Raw genomic sequence first — 23,608 nt, 5'->3', positions numbered from 1 at the left:
GACATTCATGCATTTCTGATGAATGAATGACTCAGTTCCCCAGGCTGGTTGTGAACACTCTCTTCTCCTAACTGGCCCAGATTTTGATCAGCTGCTCTTTAGTTCTGTACGTTGCAGTAGAGGTTTTTAACGCCCATGTATTAACTTTCCTCTAATCCCAGGAGGCAAAGAGTGCCCGAGAGAGCCAGTCTCACAGCAAATCATCCTGTGGAAACAGCTCACAGAATGGGGACTACACCGGCGCCTGTAACGACTGTGTTCTGGGGGACCCGTGCGGCGTTTTTGAGGAAGCCTTCAGGACACAAAGCCCCACACCGACAGACGCGACCCTCCGTCGGGAGGGAGGCAGGGCGCGGGGGCGGGGGCACCGCCGGGCCCCAGCCTCGGGCGCGCGTCACTCGGCACAAAGGAGACAGCAGGGAGGCGGCCGCGGGAGCCGATCTGCACTCGCCAGCCACTCGCAATTGCGGTTACAGACCTGCAGTTCCCCTCCCCCTCCCCACCCAGGCCCGCCCGCCGGCCTTTCTGTCTCCTCTCTCCCTCCGTACCGGCCGGCCTGGGTCCATTTCCGGGCTCTGGGTATTTGGTATCGATCAGGGCTGGGGGCGCGGGAGCAGGTGGCTGCGGCGGGGCAGCTGGGCCGCCAGCCTGCTGCGCCGGGGCCCGTCTCCCGCCGCCTTTGTCGCCAGTCCTTGCCCGGCGGCCCGCTCTGTCCTCTGGGCCCGCGCGCGCTGCCGGCCGGACTTTGCGCCGGGTCGGGCGCCGCTGCTGCTCCTGCTGCGCTGCGGGCCGCGCTCGGTGCCGCCGGCCGCCGGGAAGCGGGAGGCGAAGGGCAGCCCGGAGCCTGGGCCAACATGGCTGAAGTCAGCATCGACCAATCCAAGCTGCCGGGAGTCAAGGAAGGTAGGGGCCGGGCTGTGGAGCGCGCGCCGGGGCCCCTCCGGCTCCCAGCCCAGCGTCCCTCCCGGCGGGGGCGTCGTCTCGGCGGCCCCAGCGGCTCTCGCTCGGCGCCCACCTGGTGCCGGCCCGCCCTGGCCGGGAGGGGATTGAATTCAGGCTCTGCTGTGGGACCTTGGGCAAGTCACTTTCGTTCTGAGCCTCAGTTTTCTCCTACATAAGGAGATTGTGGGAGAGAGGTCTGCACCACCCTCATCAAGTGGTTGTGTAAAGGTTCTCGGGAAGAGAAATGCCCTTAGTGAATGCTCCAGAGCTGGGTACATCTGACTTATTTCTGTTCCTAAAAATTCAGGCCCAGTCTAGCTAAGTTGAAGGCTAGGAAGTGGGGAGGGGTTGACGTTCAGTTCCTTGTGGAGCCTTTGTTTTGAAACTTGACTCTTTCCCTCCTTCTGTCTACTTTTCCTAGCCCTGCGTCTGGCTGGCTGACTTTCCCACCTTCCTCCAGGTTTAAAAGTTTAGTCTGGGCACTGCCCAGCGCGAGCAGCAGATGGGAAGCTGCTATAAATAAGCATTTTCTCACAAAAAGCACTAAGCAAAGGGGAGCAGGGGACTCACTGTGACCTTGATTTTTACTGGCTCCGTATACTGAGGTCCAGAAGAATCAAGATTGATTAGTATTGGTCTGGCTTGGCTTCTAGCAAGTAGCCCACTGACTTCTTGTTCCTCGTCTTCATCCAGACCTAGTATTTTTTTTTTTTTTTCAACTGAGATCTTGGGTACTGGATAGCCTTATCTTTAGTGATCTTTGGCTGTTATTTTGACCTTGGGCAGCATGGAAGTCCCAGAGTGCTATCCGGGCTTGCAGAGATTGTCTTTATAGTGGATGCTATTTGTTTCAGCTGACTCTTGTGGTCTTAGTTGTCTTGGGAATATGAAATTGAAAATAAGAATCTTTGCTTTCTTGGAACTGCGTGTTTCATTGCCAACCTGATTTGATTCAAAGGGGCTTGTGGGTGCTCAGGCTGACCCCAGAATCCGAAGAAAGCTTGATTACTTTATGTCCCAGAGCTCCAAACACTAGGCGATTTTATGTAGAATTTTTAATTGGGCTGGGCCTGTCCTGTTGTTCCTGAAGGATGTTAGAGCTTAGGCCTGAGATTTTTATCAAACAGTGGTTTTCAACCTTTCAGTTCCTAACCTGGCTTTGGTGAAGATTCTGGCATTCATATGTAAATGAACTTTTCTTAACACTGCCAAGTCTGGAGCCTGAGTGATAGGAAAGGCAAATTTACACTTTGAAAGTCCAGGTCTTTGAGATTGTCCTTAACCTTTCTGGTATGGGAGAGGGAGGGGGAGGGGGAAGGGAGGAGGAGGGAGAGATGTCTCTAGAGAAAAAGTGATCCTTGTGTAGTATGTAGTGCTTCCTTGGGGGTGGATGAGGAGTAGGATGCGAATTGGAGTTCAAACACAGCCTTAATATGTAAAGTATTAGTCAGGTAGTGCTAAGATTTTACCCAGCTCCCTATATGTCAGTGACCTGAAACAAACTTGAAACTCACTTTCTGTGTATGCATTTATATTACTCTTAGGTCTTCCGGTTTCTAACCAAGACATGAATGGTTTATTCTAGTATATTCTTTCTTAAGGGTTTCAACAAACACTTTCCATCTGTAAATGCAAAATTTTTCCATTGCTAAACTCCGGAGTTTAACACATTTGGATTGCTTTTATTTTGCACAACATGGTGTTTGGCAGTCGGGTTTACATGATATGGTAAAGTGGTAAGGAAATTTATGTGGCTGTTTCACTAAGTTAGAATTAAGTATTGATTTACTTTGAAGGTGGTCCGAAATTGTTGAGAAGATTATTGTCTTTGTAAGCATCTGATTTTTCTAGTTCAAAGATCATCAAAGGAAGTGATACACTATACTAGGAATGTGCTAATGGTGGTGTGGTTTTTGATCTGGGAAGTATTCACATCGAATAAAGTGTATCTTTCCCTAATATAACTCTTAATTATGGCCAGTTGCTCCCTAACGATGTTTCTGGACCCTAATTAAAGAAAATAAAGTTGGTGTCCATGATTGGGTAAAACATACACAAACATTGAGACTTCTTAATACTGAAACTCCAACTCAGTTTGAAAAGGAAGTTTAGTAATAATTTGCTTAATATTCTGGCACAGATTTTTAAACTCCAGTTTTAAAAATCTGTCTCCTCTACTTCTCCTATCAATCTAAACCTTTATATACAATTAAAATTTGGGATCATGGGGTAGATTCCAATAGAGATTGAGAAGAATAATGCAGTGGATGTCTGTCCCTTCTCACTGCCCTTTTCTTTAGGAGGGGATGGGGAGCCCTGGGACTTTTGTTGTGAACTTCTCAACAGAGGTCATGGGTAGCAGCTGACATCAGGGAAAGAGACTATTTGAAAACTTTTTTTTTTCTAGGTTAAAATCGAATGCCTGCTTATTTAGTTTTAAGATGGCCAAAGATAATCGTCATTTGGGCAGACCTTAAAAAAAAATAACTACAGCAGTTATTTTTACTTTGGGAAATCTCTCTTAAAATAGGAGACAAAGGGACATGTGTGAGTTCTTATGCAGTGAAAAGAATTAAGTCTAACTAAATGTCAACACACATCATTATTTCTGGTTTAAAACCATATTTGGAACATCTGAATACTTTTTATAATGGAAATACTGTTGCCATTGTTTAGTAGTAATGCTTTATTTCTTCTGAAACGTTTGAGGTTCTCTGCAACAAGATTTGAAATAATTCTCAGCCACTTTTTTATCAGTAGATGTGTAACTCAAATGCATCATGCAATTTGTGAATGCTAGACAAAGGTATTCTCAAATAGACAAAGGTTCCAACAATATTCTGGAAGTTTTTTAGTTTAGATCAGAGCTTCCCCCCCCACTCCCCAAAAAAGAGCACTTTTCATTAGTTAGCAAGCTTAGAGTTTTGGTAAATTTCAGCTTCTTTGCTGAATGTTCTTTCTGAAACCGCAATCCAGACTCCCCACTTTTTTTTGCTCTCTCCAGTCTGATTCCCATCTCTCTACTTAGTTTTAATTGCTCACCAATCACTAATCTTGCCCTTTCCCCCATCTAACAAAGGTTTTACATTATCTTAAAGTTTTGGTCTGAGTGTTGTAGCCTGTCCATCAAAGCCATTTCTAGACCCTTTAAAGTTTATTAACTCCTTTGCAGTTTTTTAGTCATTAGCGTTTTCCCACTTTTAGCCATTGAGCACTTATGTATCAACCCTCCCATCTTCTACCAGGGCTAACCTTCTTTTTTCTTTCCTTTCAGCAGTAAGAAATTTTATTATGTGTTATATATCCTTACTGTCCTTCAACTGGAAGTTTCCACCATCTCCAAAGTTAGTTAACTCTGTGTGTGTGCAGGCACGTGTGCACCTGAGTGCAGTCACGATTAGCATCTGAAATTGGTGCACTTGGTAGAGACATTTCTTGAAATAAAGGTAGCTAGCTATTCTGAGAGCAAATCCTTTTTCTTTAGTGAAAGACAAAGTTAATACATTTTCAGAAATATGCCTAGAAAGCACTGATTCATTTTAGGTCCAGGACACCCCAGTGGCATAATGGGGTAAATTAAATTAATGGCATAAATCCAGAACTTTAAGGTGAAGGATACAAAATTATGTCTGGTGCAGTAAGTTAACCAAGTAGTCCCAGAGATCTAAAGCATATCACATGTGCAGGCACACTAGGTATCTAATGTGATGGTGGTCTCTGAGTGGTGCATTATCTGGCTCCAGGGCAAACTCACTTTCTGTTTTCTTCAAAATTCCACAGCAGTTTTTTTTTTGTTGTTGTTGTTATTGTCTTTTAATGAGACCTCCGCTAGATCTTGAGTTAGGAGGTTTGTGTCTTGCTTTTCTTTACCCTCATCTGGCTTCAGGTCTTTCACATAGCCAGCAAAGAATCAGCAAATATTTGAATGTGTGAATGAATGAATGAGTAAATCATGAATACTAGATGCTCCCTTTTAGTTTAGGAATCCTCTCTCTGGCATAATTTCATATTCCTTCTCAGAGCATAAGCTCTTTTTTTTGTATTTTATTTTATTTATTTATATATTTATTTTATAAATTTATTTTTATTTATTTTTGGCTGTGTTGGGTCTTTGTTGCTTCATGCAGTCTCTCTGTGGCTACCGTGAATGGGAGCTACTTTTTGTTGCTGTGCACGGGCTTCTCATTGCAGTGGCTTCTCTTGCTGCGGAACACGGGCTCTAGGCACACGGTCTTCAGTAGTTGTGGCAGGCGGGCTCAGTAGTTGTGGTACACGGGCTTAGTTGCTCTGTGGCATGTGGGATCTTCCCGGACCAGGATTTGAACCCTTGTCCCCTGCATTAGCAGGCGGATTCTTAACCACTGTGCCACCAGGAAAGTCCTCAGAGCATAAGCTCTTAAAGGGCAGAGATAATGCCTTTTAACCATGGGCATCATGTATCTTAGTGCTGCTATTAAATTTATAAAAATTTTTAATCTATTTTTCTAATGTTTTTCCTTCTCTGATCTTCGCTGTGGTGGAGAGGCAGTCCTGTAGAGTTCAAGGAGTTGTTGTAAAGAACCCTTGAAATTCCATACGTGCACCCAGAATGCCTCTCACATAAGGGAAAAAAACATCTTTCAGTTTATTGCTATATGCAGGTATGCAGTACCTTCTTAAATGAATCAGTGATTTTTAAAAAATGAAATAGCTGTTAATTGTAAAATAAAGATTATCTTAATGATTTGAGAAATGCTTTTTTTTTTTTTTTTTTTTTTTTTAACAAGTACATAAAGGACAACTTCTCCCTTGTGGGAAACTGTAAAGTTAATTGCTATTTTAAAAAAAGTATCTCAGAGTAGAAAGTATTAAAAACCACTGATCTAGGCCAGCCAGATTTTCCAGATGAAAATCTGAGAGCCAGGATGGGAAAGTGAGTTGTATCAAACCTCTGAGGCTAAGTATCTAAAAATTGTCACGTGGGGCCTAGAATTAGAAATGTTCAAAACTGAGTATTCACACAGCTCAGTCTTCCCTGCTCTCTCCTTTCCCACCTTCCCCTTCCTTTCCTGTCTCCTCCCTTCCTCTCTCTTCCTTTGTTCCCTCTCCCTCTTCTTCTCTTTCTTTTAAATTATTCTGTAGATGCATAAGAATCATTCCTCATGTATTTCATTAATACTGTCATTTAAAACAGTGGAATAAAAATAATGAATGACAAAACAATTCCAGAGATTTTTCTCAACTTATTTTAGGGATAATGTTTGATATGAATGTTAATGAGTTAACATAGGTTTCATTTTATTTTTTAATTAAAAGCTTTTTTTTTTTTTAGGTTTTTATTTCGATCCAGCAAATGAATTACTGGATGAACTACAGGAAGTCATACTCCTGCCTCAGTGTTTTTTTCTACCTAGAAAATGCATTTCTTCTCTGGTACACTCAGCTGAAGGGGCTAATGTTTAGAGGCTTGGACATTTTAAGAAGTTTAAACATATTAGGGAAATAAAGAAAGCCATAGGCTATGGTCTTTTCCCTAGTTCTTTTCAGGAACATAAGAGTTTTGATTGAGATAAATGAATTTTTGCCTCAGTAACAAAAAAGCAGTGTGATACCACAAAATTTAAGTAAACTCTGCTTGAAATCCCAGTTCTCTAAGTACAGGAGTGTATTTTAAAATTAACTAGCCTGGGCTTCCCTGGTAGCGCAGTGGTTGAGAGTCTGCCTGCTGATGCAGGGGACATGGGTTCGTGCCCCGGTCCGGGAAGATCCCATGTGCCGCGGAGCGGCTGGGCCTGTGGGCCATGGCAGCTGGGCCTGCGCGTCCGGAGCCTGTGCTCCACAGCGGGAGAGGCCACAGCAGTGAGAGGCCCATGTACCGCAAAAAAAAAAATAAATAAATAAATAAAAAATAACTACGACCTATAAAGGGAAAAAATAAACCTTATCACAACTACATTTGCAGTTTCAGATGTAGCCCCTGGAAGGGCTGTTGGGTTAATGTTTTTAACTGATGACCTATTTAAAGCTGTCCTGTGCTTCAAACCTGTAAAATTAGGATACCCTAGATCCTAAATAAGACCTACAAAGGAACATTGGTCTTATATACCTTGGGAATTATTTAGATTATTTATTCCCAGATGTTTGAATTTAGAAACCAGTACAAAAGAGTTCCTAGATACTACTTTTAAAAGGACACGACAAACATGCATACTCAAAAGAACTATTTTTTTGGTCATTATTATCAATAAAACACATAAACACACACATTAAGATATGTAGGTCTTCACATAATAGTTGGTAACCATACACTGACATAAAAGCATTGAAAACTTTCTGATAAACCAGAACCAATGTAAAACCAGTCTTGCTTGTTGTATATCAGTGTTTTTTTCTTTTTAGTCAAATTCATTGATGTGTAATTCACGTACAGTAAAAACTCATCCTTCTTAGTATGCAGTTCTGAGTTTTGACAAATGTATATAGTCTTGTACCCACCACAGCAATCAAGATACAGAACAGTTACATAACCCCCAGACTGCTCCACCCTTATCCTTTTCCCCACCTCCACCAACCGTTGATGTATTTGCCATCCCTATAGTTTTGCCTTTACAAAAATGTCATATACATGGGATCATCCAATAAGTTGCTTTTTGAGTTTGGCTTCTTTCACTTAGCATAATACATCTGATATCATGTGTGTATCAGTAATTTTGTTCTTTTTTGTTGCTGAGTTCCAGTGTATGGCTGTACCACTATTTGCTTATCCATTCGCTGGTTGACGAACATTGGGGTGTTTTCACTTTTGGTGGTTATAAATAGTCTCTGTAAACATTTGTATACAGGTTTTTTTTTGCGGTGAACATGTTTTCATTTCTCTTGGGTAAGCACCTAGGGTAGGATTACTGGGTCATATGGTGAATGTATGTTTAGCTTTATAAGAAACTGCCAAACTTTTTCAAAGTGGCCTGTACCATTTTGCATTCCCACAAGCAATGTATGTGAGCTACAATTGCTCTGCATCCTTGTCTGCACTTTACATTGTCAAGATATATATTTTTTTAATTTTTAACTATTTTTTAAGGGTTTAAATTCTGGTTTTATTGTTTCATAGCTGTGTGATCTAAATTTTAACAGTGTAATATTATCTTATGTGGCTTTAATTTGCATTTCTCTAATGACTAATGATTGGAGCCTCTTTTCTTGTGCTTATTTCCTATTCTCATATCTTTTGTTGAAGGAGTGTGTGTTCTAAGCTTTGCCTTAAAAAAAATCAGACTGTTGTCTTTTTATTGAGTTTTGAGGGTTCTCTACATATTCTGAATTCAAGTCTTTTATCAGATAAATATTTTGAAAATGTCGGTGGTCTTTAAACCTTGGTGCAACATTAGGATGATGTGGGGAGCTTTGCTATAAACATATTCCTGCCCTACTTGATATCAGCTGAATCTCTTGGAGATGATCCCAGGAATCTGTAGTTTTTTATATCTAGATTATACTCTTGGACTTACAATAGACATTTGGAACATATGACTAAGAATACTGTGTCCACCCTAATACAGGGATTGATCCTACCCTACTCTAATTTTTTTAAGCTTTTGCATTGGCAACTCATTTCTTTATCAGGGTTAAAGAATGGGCAGCATTTTTTTTTTCCTTTTAGTAATTGAAATTAGTTCCTCTAAGATAGGGGTTTGCAAACTATGGCCTATGGGCCACCACTTGTTTTTATACAAGTGAGCTGAAGATAGTCTTTACATTTTTTAATGATTAAAAAAAAGGAAGAAGAATGTTTTGTGACAGGTAAAAATGATATGAAATTCAAATTTCAATGCCTAAAGTTTTGTTGGAACATAACTTTGCTCATTTGTTTACATATTGTCTGTGGCTGCTTTCATGCTGCGGATGCTGAGATGAGTGTCATTGTGACAGAGACTATGATCAGCAAAGCTTAAATTCTTTACTATCTGATACTTTGTGGAAAAACAGTAATTTCTTTGGGACCATTTCAGTGAAACCGTTTTAAAAACTTCCCTATTTAATCTTTTTTGGTATTTCAGTTATCACTATGAACATTTATCAAAACTTTTCTTTAGGGCTTCCCTGGTGGCGCAGTGGTTGAGAGTCCGCCTGCCGATGCAGGGGACACAGGTTCGTGCCCCGGTCCGGGAAGATCCCACATGCCGCGGAGCGGCTGGGCCCGTGAGCCATGGCCGCTGAGCCTGCGCGTCCGGAGCCTGTGCTCCGCAACGGGAGAGGCCACAACAGTGAGAGGCCCGCGTACTGCAAAAAAAAAAAAAAAAAAAAAAAAAAAAAAAAAAAAAAAAAAACTTTTCTTTAATTATAGTGGTGCGCTGTCAGGGACTATTATTGGCTGAACTCGTGTAGCATGTTTTATTTTTGTAGTGACTTTTAAAAATACAGGCTTACATCCTGATTTTTATTTTACTTTTTTTTAAGAAGAAAATGTGCTCTCCATATACATTTCTAGGGACTTCACAATTGATTATCAAGGTAGAAATCTTATGTAAAGTAAGAATAATCCATATGCCAGCTCTGAGTAAGGATCTGTGGGGCTTTCATGAGTGAAGTGCATGAGTAAACAAGTTCAACTTCTAAAAAGTTTGCTTATGATTCTTAGCTTGTTACTTGTTACTGGCTCTCTTCAAAACATGCTACGAATATATGCATGAATGAAGTGTCACTTTGTCTTCTTGGAAACTTGTATCAGAAGTACCTAGGTTGATTAACCACTAAACTTTGAAGGCTTAGTGTGTGATGGGCATTTCTAGTCCTGATACAGCTTCTCAATGACCAAACACCAGGGGAGTCCCCACTGGACTTTTTTGGCTTTTATTTTTCTAATGAGTCATAAAGACTGAGTCACTTTCCATTAGCATTACTCCAGGACTTTTAACTGCATATAGTAAAAGCACGAATGACTTACAAGGATATCTTTCCCTCTTCATTGCCTCCCCATCAATGAATTTTTTTGCCTATTGACTATATAGAGGAGTCCATGATTCACTTTAGGTACTAAATTCACTAATTTTTGAGTAGCACTTCCCACCAAATACTTTAAAATATTAGCTTTGTCTTTCATATTATGAAATTCAGCAAAATACAGAATGTTAGGGTTGGCAAATACTTTCAAAACGTTTTTATTGTCTAGTTGGGAAACCAGAAGTAGAGGAAGAGAAACAAGGAACTTGATTAAGATTCATATCCTCTCATCTGCACGTTGAGTTTGGCCTGACATCTGCCAGCAGCTATTTTGGAAAGGACTGTGCGCTCTCAGTGTCTGCATTTACAGATCACTTTCTGGCTTTGCTTACAAACGGTTCCTTATCCTGTCAGTGATTGCTGGATTCTAACTTGCCATGTCTGCTTCTGTTGTTTTCCTAGTTTTCCATGGTCAGACCTCATTATTTTAAATTGGGCTTTAGTGTACCCATGAAGCATTTCTTCTTTTCTTTTCCCCTTGTAAGTTACCCCATTAAAACTCCACAAAGCTAATGTTTGAAAGATCATTTTGGCTATGTGTGTATATTGGAGGGGACAAGCTGGAGGTTTAGAAAATGGTTAGGGAGCTATTATTGATAGACTCCAGTTTACTGTGCTTTTTTTTTTTTTCTGCAGTACGCGGGCCTCTCACTGTTGTGGCCTCTCCCGTTGCGGAGCACAGGCTCCGGACGCGCAGGCTCAGCGGCCATGGCTCATGCGCCGCGCCGCTCCACGGCATGTGGGATCTTCCCGGACCGGGGCACGAACCCGCATCCCCTGTATCGGCAGGCACACTCTCAACCACTGCTCCACCAGGGAAGCCCCGAAAATTCTACTGTAAATTAGTTAGTTTTCTTTTTGTTTCCTGTTTATTGGTTCTCCCCATTTATTCCCCCTGAATGTGGAGAATGGGTGTTGAAAAGATTTGTGCTATTGAAGGGAGGTAAGAAATGCACACATTTCTGATTCCTACTTACTTGGCAGTATGTAATATAACTGTCATTTTCTTCATCTTAAATAGAGTAGGAGGCTACCATTTTACTCTGTACATTTCTGCTGTGTATCTTTTAAGGAATTGAGCTCCTCCTAGAATTATTTTGCAGTATTTGCTCTTGTTTACTGATACATTAAATAATTTGTCCAGATTGAAAGCAAGCTTGTATAAAATTTAACTTAAGCAGACTGACGTCTTTGGAAAGGGAAGTACTTTGAACCTAGACTTGTTAAGCCTTGGTTTCACATCTCATCTTTCCTACTCATTTGATGTAAGGACTCAGAGAAAACACTCAATATCTCTAAGCTTCACTTTCCTTATCTGTTTATTGGAGATAATATTTACTATGTCTAATATATGGACTTTCCATGAGAGTTAATTGAAGAAATGGATATGAAAGTATTTTGCAAAATGCGGTGTTATGCATTCAGTCTCAGTGATATTACTGTTCAAGTTACCCTAAAGTACTCCAACTTCTCCTTTTTTTCCAGACCATTGTTATTTGAGTCCTAATCCTCTGCATGGTATTTCCTTCTATACTATCTAAATATAGCATTTTTCTATCCTCTCACCACCTCCCCAGGCCCAACTCAAATGCTGATTTTTTGTTAAGTCTACCCTGTTTCTTTCCTGTGTATCTCTTTAACTTACTTCCTTAAGCAACATGTCTCATCCTCTGTATTGGTCTGCAAGCTCTCTATCAAGACAAGACTGATAGCTGACTGATCTCAGTACTTCTTGGGGATCCTTACACATAGGAGATACTCCAGAAAACTTGTCAGAGTATCTGACAGCTTATGTTCAGTGGGCAGACTGACCTGAGCTAACTGAACTAATGACACTAGAATAAGAGCCATGATTATTTGCATGAATTCACTGGGATAGGAATAGAGGATTAGAAGCAATCACTTTTACTTTTTGTTGCATGAAATTTCCCCATCTATGAAATGTCTGTAGGGGACTGATTGGTGTTAAGGTTAACTCAAGGCCAAAACACATAGTAGGCTCCTTTGGAAGCAATGATCTTACCTGTTTATGGATTGATTTTAGTTAAGTAAGACCCTGTTCAAGTGTGTACATTTTCCAGGATTGTGATATGGTATCATTTTGTTGCTGTTACTAAAGGATTCAGTTAGTTTCTTAGATGGTATTGGATTCTATTCAGAATTTTTATGTTTACTGTTTTCTCCTTTAGATTTATTTTTAGGTAAAGGGGTCAAGGTTCTTATAAAGTTTTAACTAAACAGGTCACATGTAACATGTATTTTTTTAAGTTCTTGATTATAGAGGTCCTGACTGTGAAGAATCTGAATATTTTGAGTTGGAAACTAAAAAGATGAACGTACAGATTATAAACCTGGTATGGTTTATGATCAAGAGAAGGTGGTAAAGCGTGAGCAAAAGACCTCAAGAATTTTTGCTTTGGGGGTGGATATGTTTAATTCATACTTATTTTAGGATGGTTTTCTAAATTAGGGCATACTGCTTAGTCTCTTTCAGCTTCATATGGTGTATTAGAAGTTAACACTGTTTTAAAAACATACAGTGCTACAAAAACCAATTTATACTTCTAGGTAGATATTATAACAGTTTTTTAAAATCATCAAAATGACTTTGAATTCTTAAAAAACAAGTGAGACAAGTGAATCAATCCTCTAGAGCAGAAAAGTATTTGGACAGCTTGTCTTCCTGTTCACAGATGCAGGCTGCCCCTGATTTTCTTTCACTTCCTCTTCAGGGGAATTACATGATAACCAAATATACTACAGGATAACCAAATATACTATACTGAAGCCAGTTTCAGTAACAATACATAGAGAAATCCAAGGCATTTAGAACACATTCTAGTTGAGCTTAAATTTAGTGATCTTCAAGAAGACTTCTGAATATTGAGGGTGTTTGCTTTCCCAGGCTGTACTCTGTTCATCTGGCCCCAGGTTAACCTTTTAGTAAATAGTACAGTCCACAGTTGCATTCATTGGACAGTAAATGATAACATGGTCTCATTTTACCATGATACTGAAGGCTCTGTGAGAACTGCTAGTTGAGACAGGATAAGTCTACCATTTTATAAGTCACTAGATTGAACAAAAGGTTACTTTAAGATTTATTGGTGGTTAAGGCTACTATACATAAAATATGATGGATAAAAGCAGATGTTTGCCATTTTGTATGGTAGAAATGGTAAAACCAACAACAGCAATGAAGAAAGCAATATTTGGTACAGCAGAAAGTTAGCATAACAGTCATCCTGTATGGATAGTCTTTTATATAGGCTGTGGTTATGACGTTTTAGATGATGTGTTTGTATCCAAGAGACAAATATATATTACTTATACTGAATCGACTAAATTTCATACTACCCTATATCTAAGTTGTAGGAGTTCTTAAAAATAATTTGGACTGTTTCCTTATAGGTCAGGACACTGAGGTTCTGATTTGGAAAGTGACTTGTCAAAGGTCACTTGGTGAGCTGCTGACAGAGCCAGAACTAAAATTCTGACCGGTATCTGGAATGAAGAACTGGGCTGTTTGTACTTCAACCTGTTTGTTCCTTATATGCTACAATAAGGCCATTATATTTCTATAAATTGGGAAAGAGATATCTACATTTCTTATAGTAAGATACCAAAATGCCATGTGGATTTGGCAGAAAGCTTTTACTGGCGTATTCAAGGAACAGAAATTAGGAAAATTCATCTGGTTTTAGACATGCTGTATTTTAAATTTACATGTTAATATTTTGTTTAGATTTTGATGGCTGCACTTCTTCTCAACAGTCTACTCTCCTACCATTCTTCATGGTGATACTTTGATGATTGTTCTATTTTAGTAAATTATAATTACATGACTTTCACATAGAATTCTACTTTGCTTTCTAATCCTGGACATTCAACTGAAAAAAGTTTGGAGTGGTGGAGTTTATTAAACATTCTAGACACATTGATTTCCTTTTAACTCAGGTGCACAATGCGTATGTATAGGAAACATGTTCTCCCTCATGAGAAAACATATGAAGTTAGAAAGAGCTATTGAAATGTAGTCAGCTGTTGATTATATTGTAATTTCTTGCCAGGAAACATTTCCATACATTCATAAGAGGAAGTAGTGATTGCTTATTCCATTGTAGATTCTATACTACAGAAATGATAGATCTGTATTAATCAGGGACTTAGTGGGACCTGACTAAAAGAAGTACTTAATAGAAAATAAATAATTATAAGAATTCATTAACTCTGATGATGCCAGTAATAATTGGAAGTTCCATTTATTGAACTTCCTTTTACTGAGTGACAGATGTTTTCTCTGGCCCTTCACTTACCTAATTTAGTCCTCACAACATTTATCCTCATTTTGCAGATGAGGAACCTGAAGCTCAAAGAGATCAAATAACTTGCCTAAGATCTTTTAGCCAATAAGAAAGCAATATTTGAATCCTGATCTGTATAGCTCCAAAGTTGTTTTTTCTTCTCTGAAATACTCTTTAAACATTAGGCAAAATCCAAATCAGAACCATGATGCCATTTTATGTACTCTGTTCACTTTTGTATTGTTGAAGAAATCTCAGCTTCTTTCTTATTGGAGTTTATTACTAAACTTCAGTTTTTGCTTCTCTCTTCCCATAGCACTGAGTGTCCAGCTTTCTTTGGTAATAGAGAACCATCAGAAGTTCACATCTAACTTAAATACCACAAAGGTGAATACAGGTTTCCTTCTCAAAAAGAAAAGAAATAAAGTAAAATATCCCCTCTGATGAACTGCATGGAGAATCAAAGTGGTTGACAGAATCCCTTCTTAAAATCTATGCACAACTCCCTGTTATCTGCTTAGGAAGTTTCTGGGTGTACTCTGGAACACAGGCTTGTTTTTTCCAGTTTGCTGTTGGTTCATTACCTTCTTCTGTATAGAGTATTTCTAGGAGATGAAATCTGCTTTTAATGTAAGCCTGCTTGTAAGAGAAATCTCCTGGTCTTCTGGGGAGGCATTCCCCTAGTAAGTGTAAAAACTGAGTTGATCCTAGGAATGTACCCATGATCTCAAGATACCTTTTAGAAAAACACAATCTAGTCAGTAAACATGACCAATTATTGAGCATATGGCAGCATATCAGAGTAGAATTACAGAAATCTCAAGATTTGCCCATTTATTTTATGTGCATACTTTCAGATTTACATTATCCAAGATTACTGGAAATGAGTGTAGAGTTCTGACAAATGGTTACCACAGTGGAACTGTGAGTGTTGCAATTTGCTTTATGGGAACAAGATGGTAAGAGAATATTTTTCCCATACCTACTTATCCCATCAGCAATTTTTTAAGTTTTTTTTTTTTTTTAATTTTGAGTATTACTGTGCTCTCAATCTTTTGAAATTGAAATGAGTTTACGAATCCTAATAAGAAAGAAAGTGCTAGCTAAAGTATCTACTTGCAGAAGAGAAGTTGAAAGTTCAAAGATAAATAGAACTTGCAGTAGCTAGTACTTAAGGAAACTTGTCATATGAAGCCAATAAACCAAAATGGTTTTTCTTCCCTTGGTGTAAACTTGTACTTAAGTTGGCTTGATGTGATCTTTTGGGTTTTAATGGGCATGACTGGGTTTATCCTACAGAGGTTTAAGGAGATGGGTGGCTTTTCTTTCTAGGCTAAGGCAAAGAGAGAAACCAAACCATTTGAGGGCTGCCAAACCATCTGAGGGCTTAAGTGCCAGGAAAAGTGCCATTCAAATAGAGGGACAGAAGGTCGGAGTTTCTTTAGGGATACATGGGGTGAAAATAAAAGAAATAAATCTTTACTACCAGGATATTCATAGTGGAAAATTGCTTTGAAAAAATTGTCTGCTACTGCTTGTTTAAGGGTTTTTACCCTTTTGAAGACCCCTGTGGTTATCAGTGGTCTATTGTTTTCTACATAGAAGGTTTATCTCCATCAGAATAATTTGTGAGTACTTTTCTTTTTTTTTTTTTTTTTTTTTTTTTTTTTTGTGGTACGCGGGCCTCTCACTGTCGTGGTCTCTCCCGTTGTGGAGCACAGGCTCCAGACGCGCAGGCTCAGCGGCCATGGCTCACGGGCCCAGCCGCTCCGCGGCACGTGGGATCCTCTCAGACCGGGGCACGAACCCGCGTCCCCTGCATCAGCAGGCGGACTCTCAACCACTGCGCCACCAGGGAAGCCCGAGTACTTTTCTTAAAAAAGAAAATTTCCTGCAATGCTTAAGTACTTACAGTTGTTATTATTACTCTCATATTACAGGGGAGCAAATGTAAGTGATATTAATTTGTTCAAGATTATTCATCTAGTGAGTGTTAGAGCCAGGATTAGAATCTAGGTAAGCGTACTCTTGGTTATACCGTAGTACCTCTGTATGCAGTAAGTATTCACTGAATATCTCATTACCAATGCTCTGTGCAGTGTACTACAGAATTGTAACACTGTTTAAGAGTTTCATTTTTTTGTAAGTGTAATTTTGATAGTCATCTTTCTATGTTTAATTATGAAATTTTATAAATCTATTTAGAAATCAACTGAATCATTTTAAAGCAGGAGTGCTTCCTTTTTAATCATTTTTATGATAGTAAGAGTAATTACGTATTTAGCTGCTGTGTAAATTCATATATTCCTGAATTATTCTGAAGTGGAACACCCATGTAAAATATAATTGTTCTTTAAGGAAGGTACCAGAGACAGTACTTTTAGGAGAAGGCTCCTCTGATTATGATCGGTTTAATTTTACAAGCCAATTGAAATTCACAAATGCATAATTTGCTAATGAGAATCCACAGTTCTTTGGTAAATGATCTGTAAGGTATTAGAGATCTGGTAGGTTATTCAGTAGTAGTTGTATTTCACAGAATCGAATTCCCTTAACTATATTGAATTAACAGCTCACTTTCCTTTCCAAGAGGATATTTGTTCACTTTGTTTCTGTGACTGTATCTGCACAGTGGTTACTTGATAGATGTACAACAACTCTTATTCTTTTCAGCCGGCTGAGGTTAGCAAAACTACCACCACCTTAAGGCTGAGAAAAAAGAAGCATAGGAGAAATAATGCACTCTGAAGTTAAATCAGTAGCTACTACAAGGCTAAAAATATATTCAGGACCCTTGGTTGTCCATACTGGCAAAGCGAGTTATATCTGTTGGTTAAAATATAAATATGCATTCTCTCTCTCTCTCACACACACACGATTAAAATGGTTTTAAATGCTGCTGAGTGGTCCAGTTGTCTAAATTGACACTGTCCTTTCTGTCATACTGTGATTATTGTTTAGGGCAGTGTTGTCCAGCAGAACTTTTGTGAAGGTGGAAATGCTCTGTATCCCTCACTGTCCAAAATGGTAAGCACCAGCCCCATAAGGCATTTAGCACTGAAAATGTTTTTCATGAGACTGAGGAACTGAATTTTTATAATTTAATTTTGGTTAATTTAAAGAAATAGCTATGTGTGACTAGTGGCTACCATATATGGTGTGAAAAAAAATTTTGTGACCCTAGTGGATAGAATAATGATGGTTGGATAGAACATACAGATTTGGTTCAGTTTAGGGCAGTCTTTTCTAATACATGTTCCATCCAACATTGGACCATGTGAATGCACCTCACTTGGGGTTTTGGAGAGTTGTAATTTTTCTTGGGTAACTTTTTTCTTCTGTTACTGCCAACACAAAAAGGTTTGGCTTCAAAGCACCAGTCCATAAAGTTTATGCCTGTAGCCCAGGAAGCTTGTGAGGTTGTTTGTGTTTGTGGGTATTTTTAATCATTTATGAAAACTTGAGTCAGATATTTCCTAATGGAAAGTCTTATCTCTATCCAGCAGTTCTACAAGGATGAGTAAAAACTGCTGTTTCCACCCTGCTACTTTCCTTCCCTTTTTCAGTATTCCTCTCACCCTCAGTCTTTTACCCTGTCTGATGGAAATTTCTGACTCAGCCAGTTTCACTTTTCCAATAAGTTACCCAGTTACTCTGTGGTCTCTGATAATGATGCAGATGGTCTGTGATATTAAAGTAGTACTTCTGATTTGAGGACTTATATTATCTCAGCATTTTCAAAACCACTTGCCTGCAATCTAGTGTGTCTGTGGTTAGCTATAATATATCTCCTTGCCAAACAAGTGGTTTGGGTTACTGGGGCTTTCATTTAACTTTGAATTGGGAGGATTAGGGGGGAAAAAAACTCAGGAACCTATTTTGATGAATTGCATCAGAGTTCAATGTTGGGATTAAATCAGTTGTTTTGCCTTTTAAAATGTCTCCTTACTGAGCTCAGTCTTGTTCTTTTGTTGAAGGTGTGTGCATATGTTTGTGTGTATGTAGACACGTGTTTAAAACTCATGCTTGAACTATTGAGTAGTACATTATATAACTCAGTGTTTTCTACTTAAGTTCCAACATGGTGGCTGAACTTGCTTTCGTGTTTGGTACTAGTAAAACATTTCTCTCCAGTCAGGAACTGGTGTTATTTCTCCTTTACAATGATGAGAACTGAACAGCTTTTCATATTTCCCTGATTGCTTTGGTTCTCAGGAAAATCAGATGCAAATTTGGGGTCTTACGCAGACTTTGTTTTTGTTAGCATACATTTTTCCTTAAAAAAAAAAAACACTTATTCTCTAACCTTAAGGAAACAGTATAATTAAATTGAATCCATAAACATTGCTACTGCAACTTATTTTTTCCTGTAGTAAATATTTGCTGCTTCACTGTTTCCATGCTTAAATTAGATTAAAAACATGTATTTTTTTAATTATAAAATGTTATGCAAGGGATTATAAATAATAAGATTCCATTTCATGTTAGATAAATTGGAAAATATAGAAATGTTTTAGAAGGAAAATAAGCTACATTATAGTCCTACAGTACCTGATCAATGTTAGGATTTTGATGTTTATCTTTTCTAGTATTTTCTAAATAAACTTTAACTTGAAAAATCAAGTATTTCAGCTATAGTCAGTGTACACTATAGAAAGGCTCAGAAATCAGCCCTGGGCTCTGCCCATATCATGGCGAGTACCTTCAGGACTTCACCTGTGCATAGCCCATATAATATGCCATGTGGATGGTCATCTATGGTGTGTATAAAACAACAGACTGAAGAGTACCAGTGGTTTTTACAAAACACCCACATACACTGTAGGGAATGTGAGTGCACTCTGAGGCTGGAACTAGGACCAGGGATGATATCTATAGATTGGCAGGTTTTGTCCTTCCACAGACCATTTTATAGTTACCCGAAAGGGAACTGTGTTGAAAGGAAGTGGGCTTCCTGTGGTTAAATATTTATGAGGAGTCCAGATGATTATTTGGACAGGATAAAGCTGGACTAAACAACTACTCAGACCCTTTCTGATAATCAATTTCTATAATTTTAAGAAAGTGATGAATCAGCATCTTTTTATGAACAGTGACTAAAATTTAGAAATATTTGAGGAAACTTGGGAACCCAACCTGTCATCTAGGGCCTTTTTTATTTTCAGAGGTGTTTTGGATTAAAGCCTCTTGATGCTCTAATACATTTTAGACTTCTAACCAAGGTGGTGACTTTAGCAAATCAGATATTTGGTAGAACTTTGCAGAAAATCCTGGGTTATACTGTTCTGGTCTTTGTGGAGCTTTTTATGAAAAGGGGAGCTTTCTATCATTTTGTAATGTTGATGGAAGGATAATTAACCCTGAAAATGTCTTTCTGTTACTAGATTTCCAGGACTTTTCTCTCCTCCTACTTTTTTTTTTTTTTTTTTTTGGTTCTGTCATCCTTGACTTGTTTTTCATTCACCTTTTATTTAATTTATTAACATTTTCTAATTTTCAGGACTATTTGGCAGCCTGCAACTATAGAGGACTTCTGAGGACATGAGACAGTTTTATCAAACAAATAGCTCAGGGGACTAGCTCCAGATTCTGAAAATTCATGCCAGCACCTTAGCACACAGTGCATTCTGCTTTAAAATACCACATACATCCTATGTACCCTGTCAGGCTGTTTAGCTTAATAAACATGTCCTCATGTATACAGACATTTTTCATAGCCCTGGGGTCTAATCTTGGAAATGCCACATATTTAACTATGTGATCCTTGGCATGTTATTCTAACTTTCAGAGCCATTTTGAGTGATGTACTTAATTGTCCTCTAAAGGAACCAAGAATCGACCACCTGCCTGAGTGTACAACTTTTCTAGGTGTTCTAGGAGTCTATCAGGTAATTATCCTTTCCATTATAATACATCTGAAATTTGAGGTGTTGGGAACAGAAACCCTTTACTGTCATTTAAGGCATTGTGGGTAGATGTGCAGCTTCTTAGCTTTGTTTAGGTAAGCTGGAGAATGTGGAAATGCAAGATTTCATGGTGCATCATTTATACTAGTCATCATTTTTCTCAGGAGCCCTCCTTTCCACAAGGATTTATTTGAAAACCATCATCCCAGGCATTGAAATAAATATTGGAGAGAAAATGATCCATAAGATTTTTCCTACCTTTCAGGATCTTGAATGTATAATGGGGAAACAAATGAGTACATGTATTTATATGATTAGTTCTCCAGTGTTATATTTACTACATATTATGAAATCACTGGGGGGAAGAAAAGCATAAGTAAATCTGCTGGGTGTGTGAGAGCATCAGTTGTGATGGTTTTGGTTTGGTGTCCTATAGGATTGGATTAATAGAGAAGTAACATTTGAATGAGGTTTCTGAAGGTTGATTATGAATTTTTTGAGAGTAGAGAGGAACCGCTGGCAGATAGAAAAGGGTTCTTATGTCCATCATCTGTGTAATGGTGACTAAACTTCCCTCAGACTTGCAAGACTCCCCAATTCTCTGTGTTTCACACCCACACCAACCACCCAAGAAAAACATACACCAAAACCAATAACCATAAAAATCCCCAAACAATTGAAACAGTGGTTAATGATGCCCCAATCATTTGTACAATATATGGAATGAAAATCTATGTTTTTCATAAAAGAATTGCAGAAATCTGTGTGTACTTTGTGGGTAGTTTAGTAAGGGGGGATAATTATACTGAGAATAATAACTACAGGAAGGTGGATCTGATTTAATTATTTTATAGATTTGTGCTCAGAAGGCTCTTCTATCTCCCAGACAGATGGAGTAACCATAGTATATTGGAAAGAACAGGGCATTTGGAGACTTGATCAGAAAAGTAGCCCTCCCATTGGCTACTTTAACTAGGAATGAAGTAAATGAGTATGGAACACCTGTGTTGTTCACCTCTTTAGCATCAGCCAAAATTAGCTGCCACCCTATTTCCTCTGTCATACTGTATTTCAATTTTGTTCATTTCAACAAGATGAAATTATAGACACTAGAAGTCAGAGAAGGATCAAAGGTTACCTTTCAGTTATGCTTTATCCCAATAAATTAATTGCTCAAACATTACTTGGGTATTATTCTTATTGTTTTCAGCTTTCTGCCTGAAAGTGGGAAATTTCAGTTGTCAGAGTGACCACGGGCTCAGAGCTGTGTTTGTTGTTTTGGGGCTCATAATTGGGGCAGGTGGTTAGGAGAGTGTCTCCATTCCATAGCTGAGCATCTCTAAGAAGCTCCCACTGACGGTGGTGGTAATGGGGTTGGAGACTGGTTTTGGTGTTGGTATTAGTGGTGGTGATGTTGATGTCATCTTAGTCCCTATATATAAACTTTCCTGGGGCTGAGAATGTGGAAGATTTGGCATTAGGATGAGGTCTATTCACAGTTTACCTGCATCCCATTTCTCTTCTACTGAGGCAGTTTTATTAAAGCTTTTAATAAAGGGAAGAGACTTCTTTAATCGAGTAGAGAGACATTTCTCTTGTAGGGCAGCAGACAAAGGCTTAGGGGTTTTGCCTATGTTATCATTTCTTAGTTAAAATTGTCTTTAACAACTCTGAGACACATTAGTCTGAATTCATTAATACTCTCTTACCAAGGGGAAGAAAAGCCATTGATTTTGAATGGAGATGGGGGAAAGTGGTTAGATCCCAAAGGGAGATTTTCCTTGGAATTTCCCACTGCAGTTACTACCTAGGGTTTTTCTTATAGGTCATCTATGAAATACTGTGCAAAATTTTTTTGTCCTTGCTTTTCAGAAGTGAACACAGGCCAACCGTGATAGCTAGAGACTTCTTCTTGGGAGATAGTGAGACCAAGTAAACTATGTCCATTTTTATTGCTCTGTTTTAGGACCTTGGAACCCACCTTCTGAACACATGTACCACCCTTACCTAAATTTTATTTCATCCTCAATTTCAAAGAACCTAATGCATATTTGTATTATTTTAATTAGTATTTAATAATATCACTCTTTTCTGACATACTTAAACATAGACCCATTTCTTCTAGGAGTTCTTTGAGCAGAAATATTGGAGGCCAGAAGAGCTCAGGTTGGTTTGCAATTCATTTGCTCATTTGTTGGGTTATCTTGGTCAAGCCAGTTTATTTCTCTGAGCCTAGTTTCCTCATAAATAAAATGAAGATATTGATAAAACCTTCAGACCCTCAGACAGTTAGGAGGAATAAGTGTGAAAGTGCATTGTAATCTACAAAGTGTTATATCAATGTCAATTGCAGTTGCCTATCATTACCAAACTTTTCAAGACAAAATCTGTGTCTGGAACATCTTCCTCATTCATAGAGGGTGTTTCCATGTGTACAGAAGGAAGGAAAGTAAGCATAAACCCAGCTCTCAAAGCAGTGAGTATGTATTCCATCTGCTACTAATAGCATTTACACTAAAACAGAATAATTCACAAAATTATACCAGAACATAAAAGGCACTACAGACACAGTTGAAAGAAATAGTTTCTAGTGAATGTATTAGTAATCCAGGCTTTTTTTTTTTTTTTTTTTTTTTTTTTTTTTGTACGCGGGCCTCTCACTGTTGTGGCCTCTCCCGTTACGGAGCACAGACTCCGGACGCGCAGGCTCAGTGGCCATGGCTCACGGGCCCAGCCGCTCCACGGCATGTGGGATCTTCCCGGACCGGAGCACGAACCCGCGTCCCCTGCATCGGCAGGCGGACTCTCAACCACTGCGCCACCAGGGAAACCCAATCCAGGCATTTTTATGTGGGAAGAAGCTTGCTCAGTTTTCATAGCAATTTATTTTCAGAAAGTTTGGGGATGTGGGTAAAAAAATGACAAAACAGGAATGACTTCTTCACTCATCTTCTAGTTTGTATAGAGTTAATTCGTCCCTCTGCTAAGAACGCTCACCACTTCTGCCCTAGGAGTTTTAACCTTCCTTTGAGGTTGGTTTTGTATGTTAACTACTTTAAGGTTTCCTGATACAGCTCTGCCAAGTCACCCGCACTCCTTATACCTACCCCCAGTTCATAACAAGCACAACTGCTCCACTTTTATGCCTTCAAGGAATTTTCTATAGGTCTTTATAACCTTTATTAAATTTTATATCATGCTTATTTACCTTTCTGTCAACTCCACCTCCCTGATGGCTTGTAAATGACTTATTCCTCCTAATAATAGAATTTAGCAAATGTTTGTTGAATAACTGTGTTTACTAGTTGCGTACTATGCCATTTGTTTATTGAGGGGGATCCACAGATGAATGAGAATCATCTTTCTCTTCAAGGAAAATAGGTGGGAGATATATACATCCTACTTCCCACTCCTGAGACTTGCTTGCCTTAATATAAACTAATCCACTGTATATATGTACATATCTGGATTTTAAAA

The 23,608-nt window shown here is 38.8% G+C and overlaps 1 protein-coding gene across 2 annotated transcripts in view; it reads left to right on the top strand.

Annotated features, from left to right (window-relative positions):
• The first annotated feature begins 622 nt into the window (after positions 1–622).
• Positions 623–23,608, top strand: part of CCDC50 (coiled-coil domain containing 50) — a 60,623-nt gene continuing 37,637 nt past the window's right edge. For both annotated transcript variants that reach the window (XM_079705475.1, XM_079705474.1), the window contains exon 1: positions 623–903. In XM_079705475.1, coding sequence (XP_079561601.1) covers positions 855–903 — 49 coding nt within the window. In that variant the 5' untranslated portion in view covers positions 623–854. The remainder of the gene's footprint in view (positions 904–23,608) is intronic.

The sequence above is a fragment of the Hyperoodon ampullatus genome, assembly GCF_949752795.1.
Source record: "Hyperoodon ampullatus genome assembly, chromosome: 5".
NCBI lineage: Eukaryota > Metazoa > Chordata > Mammalia > Artiodactyla > Ziphiidae > Hyperoodon > Hyperoodon ampullatus.
The sequence above is the reverse complement of the archived record's forward strand: the minus strand, read 5'-3'. Positions and strand labels throughout refer to the sequence as shown.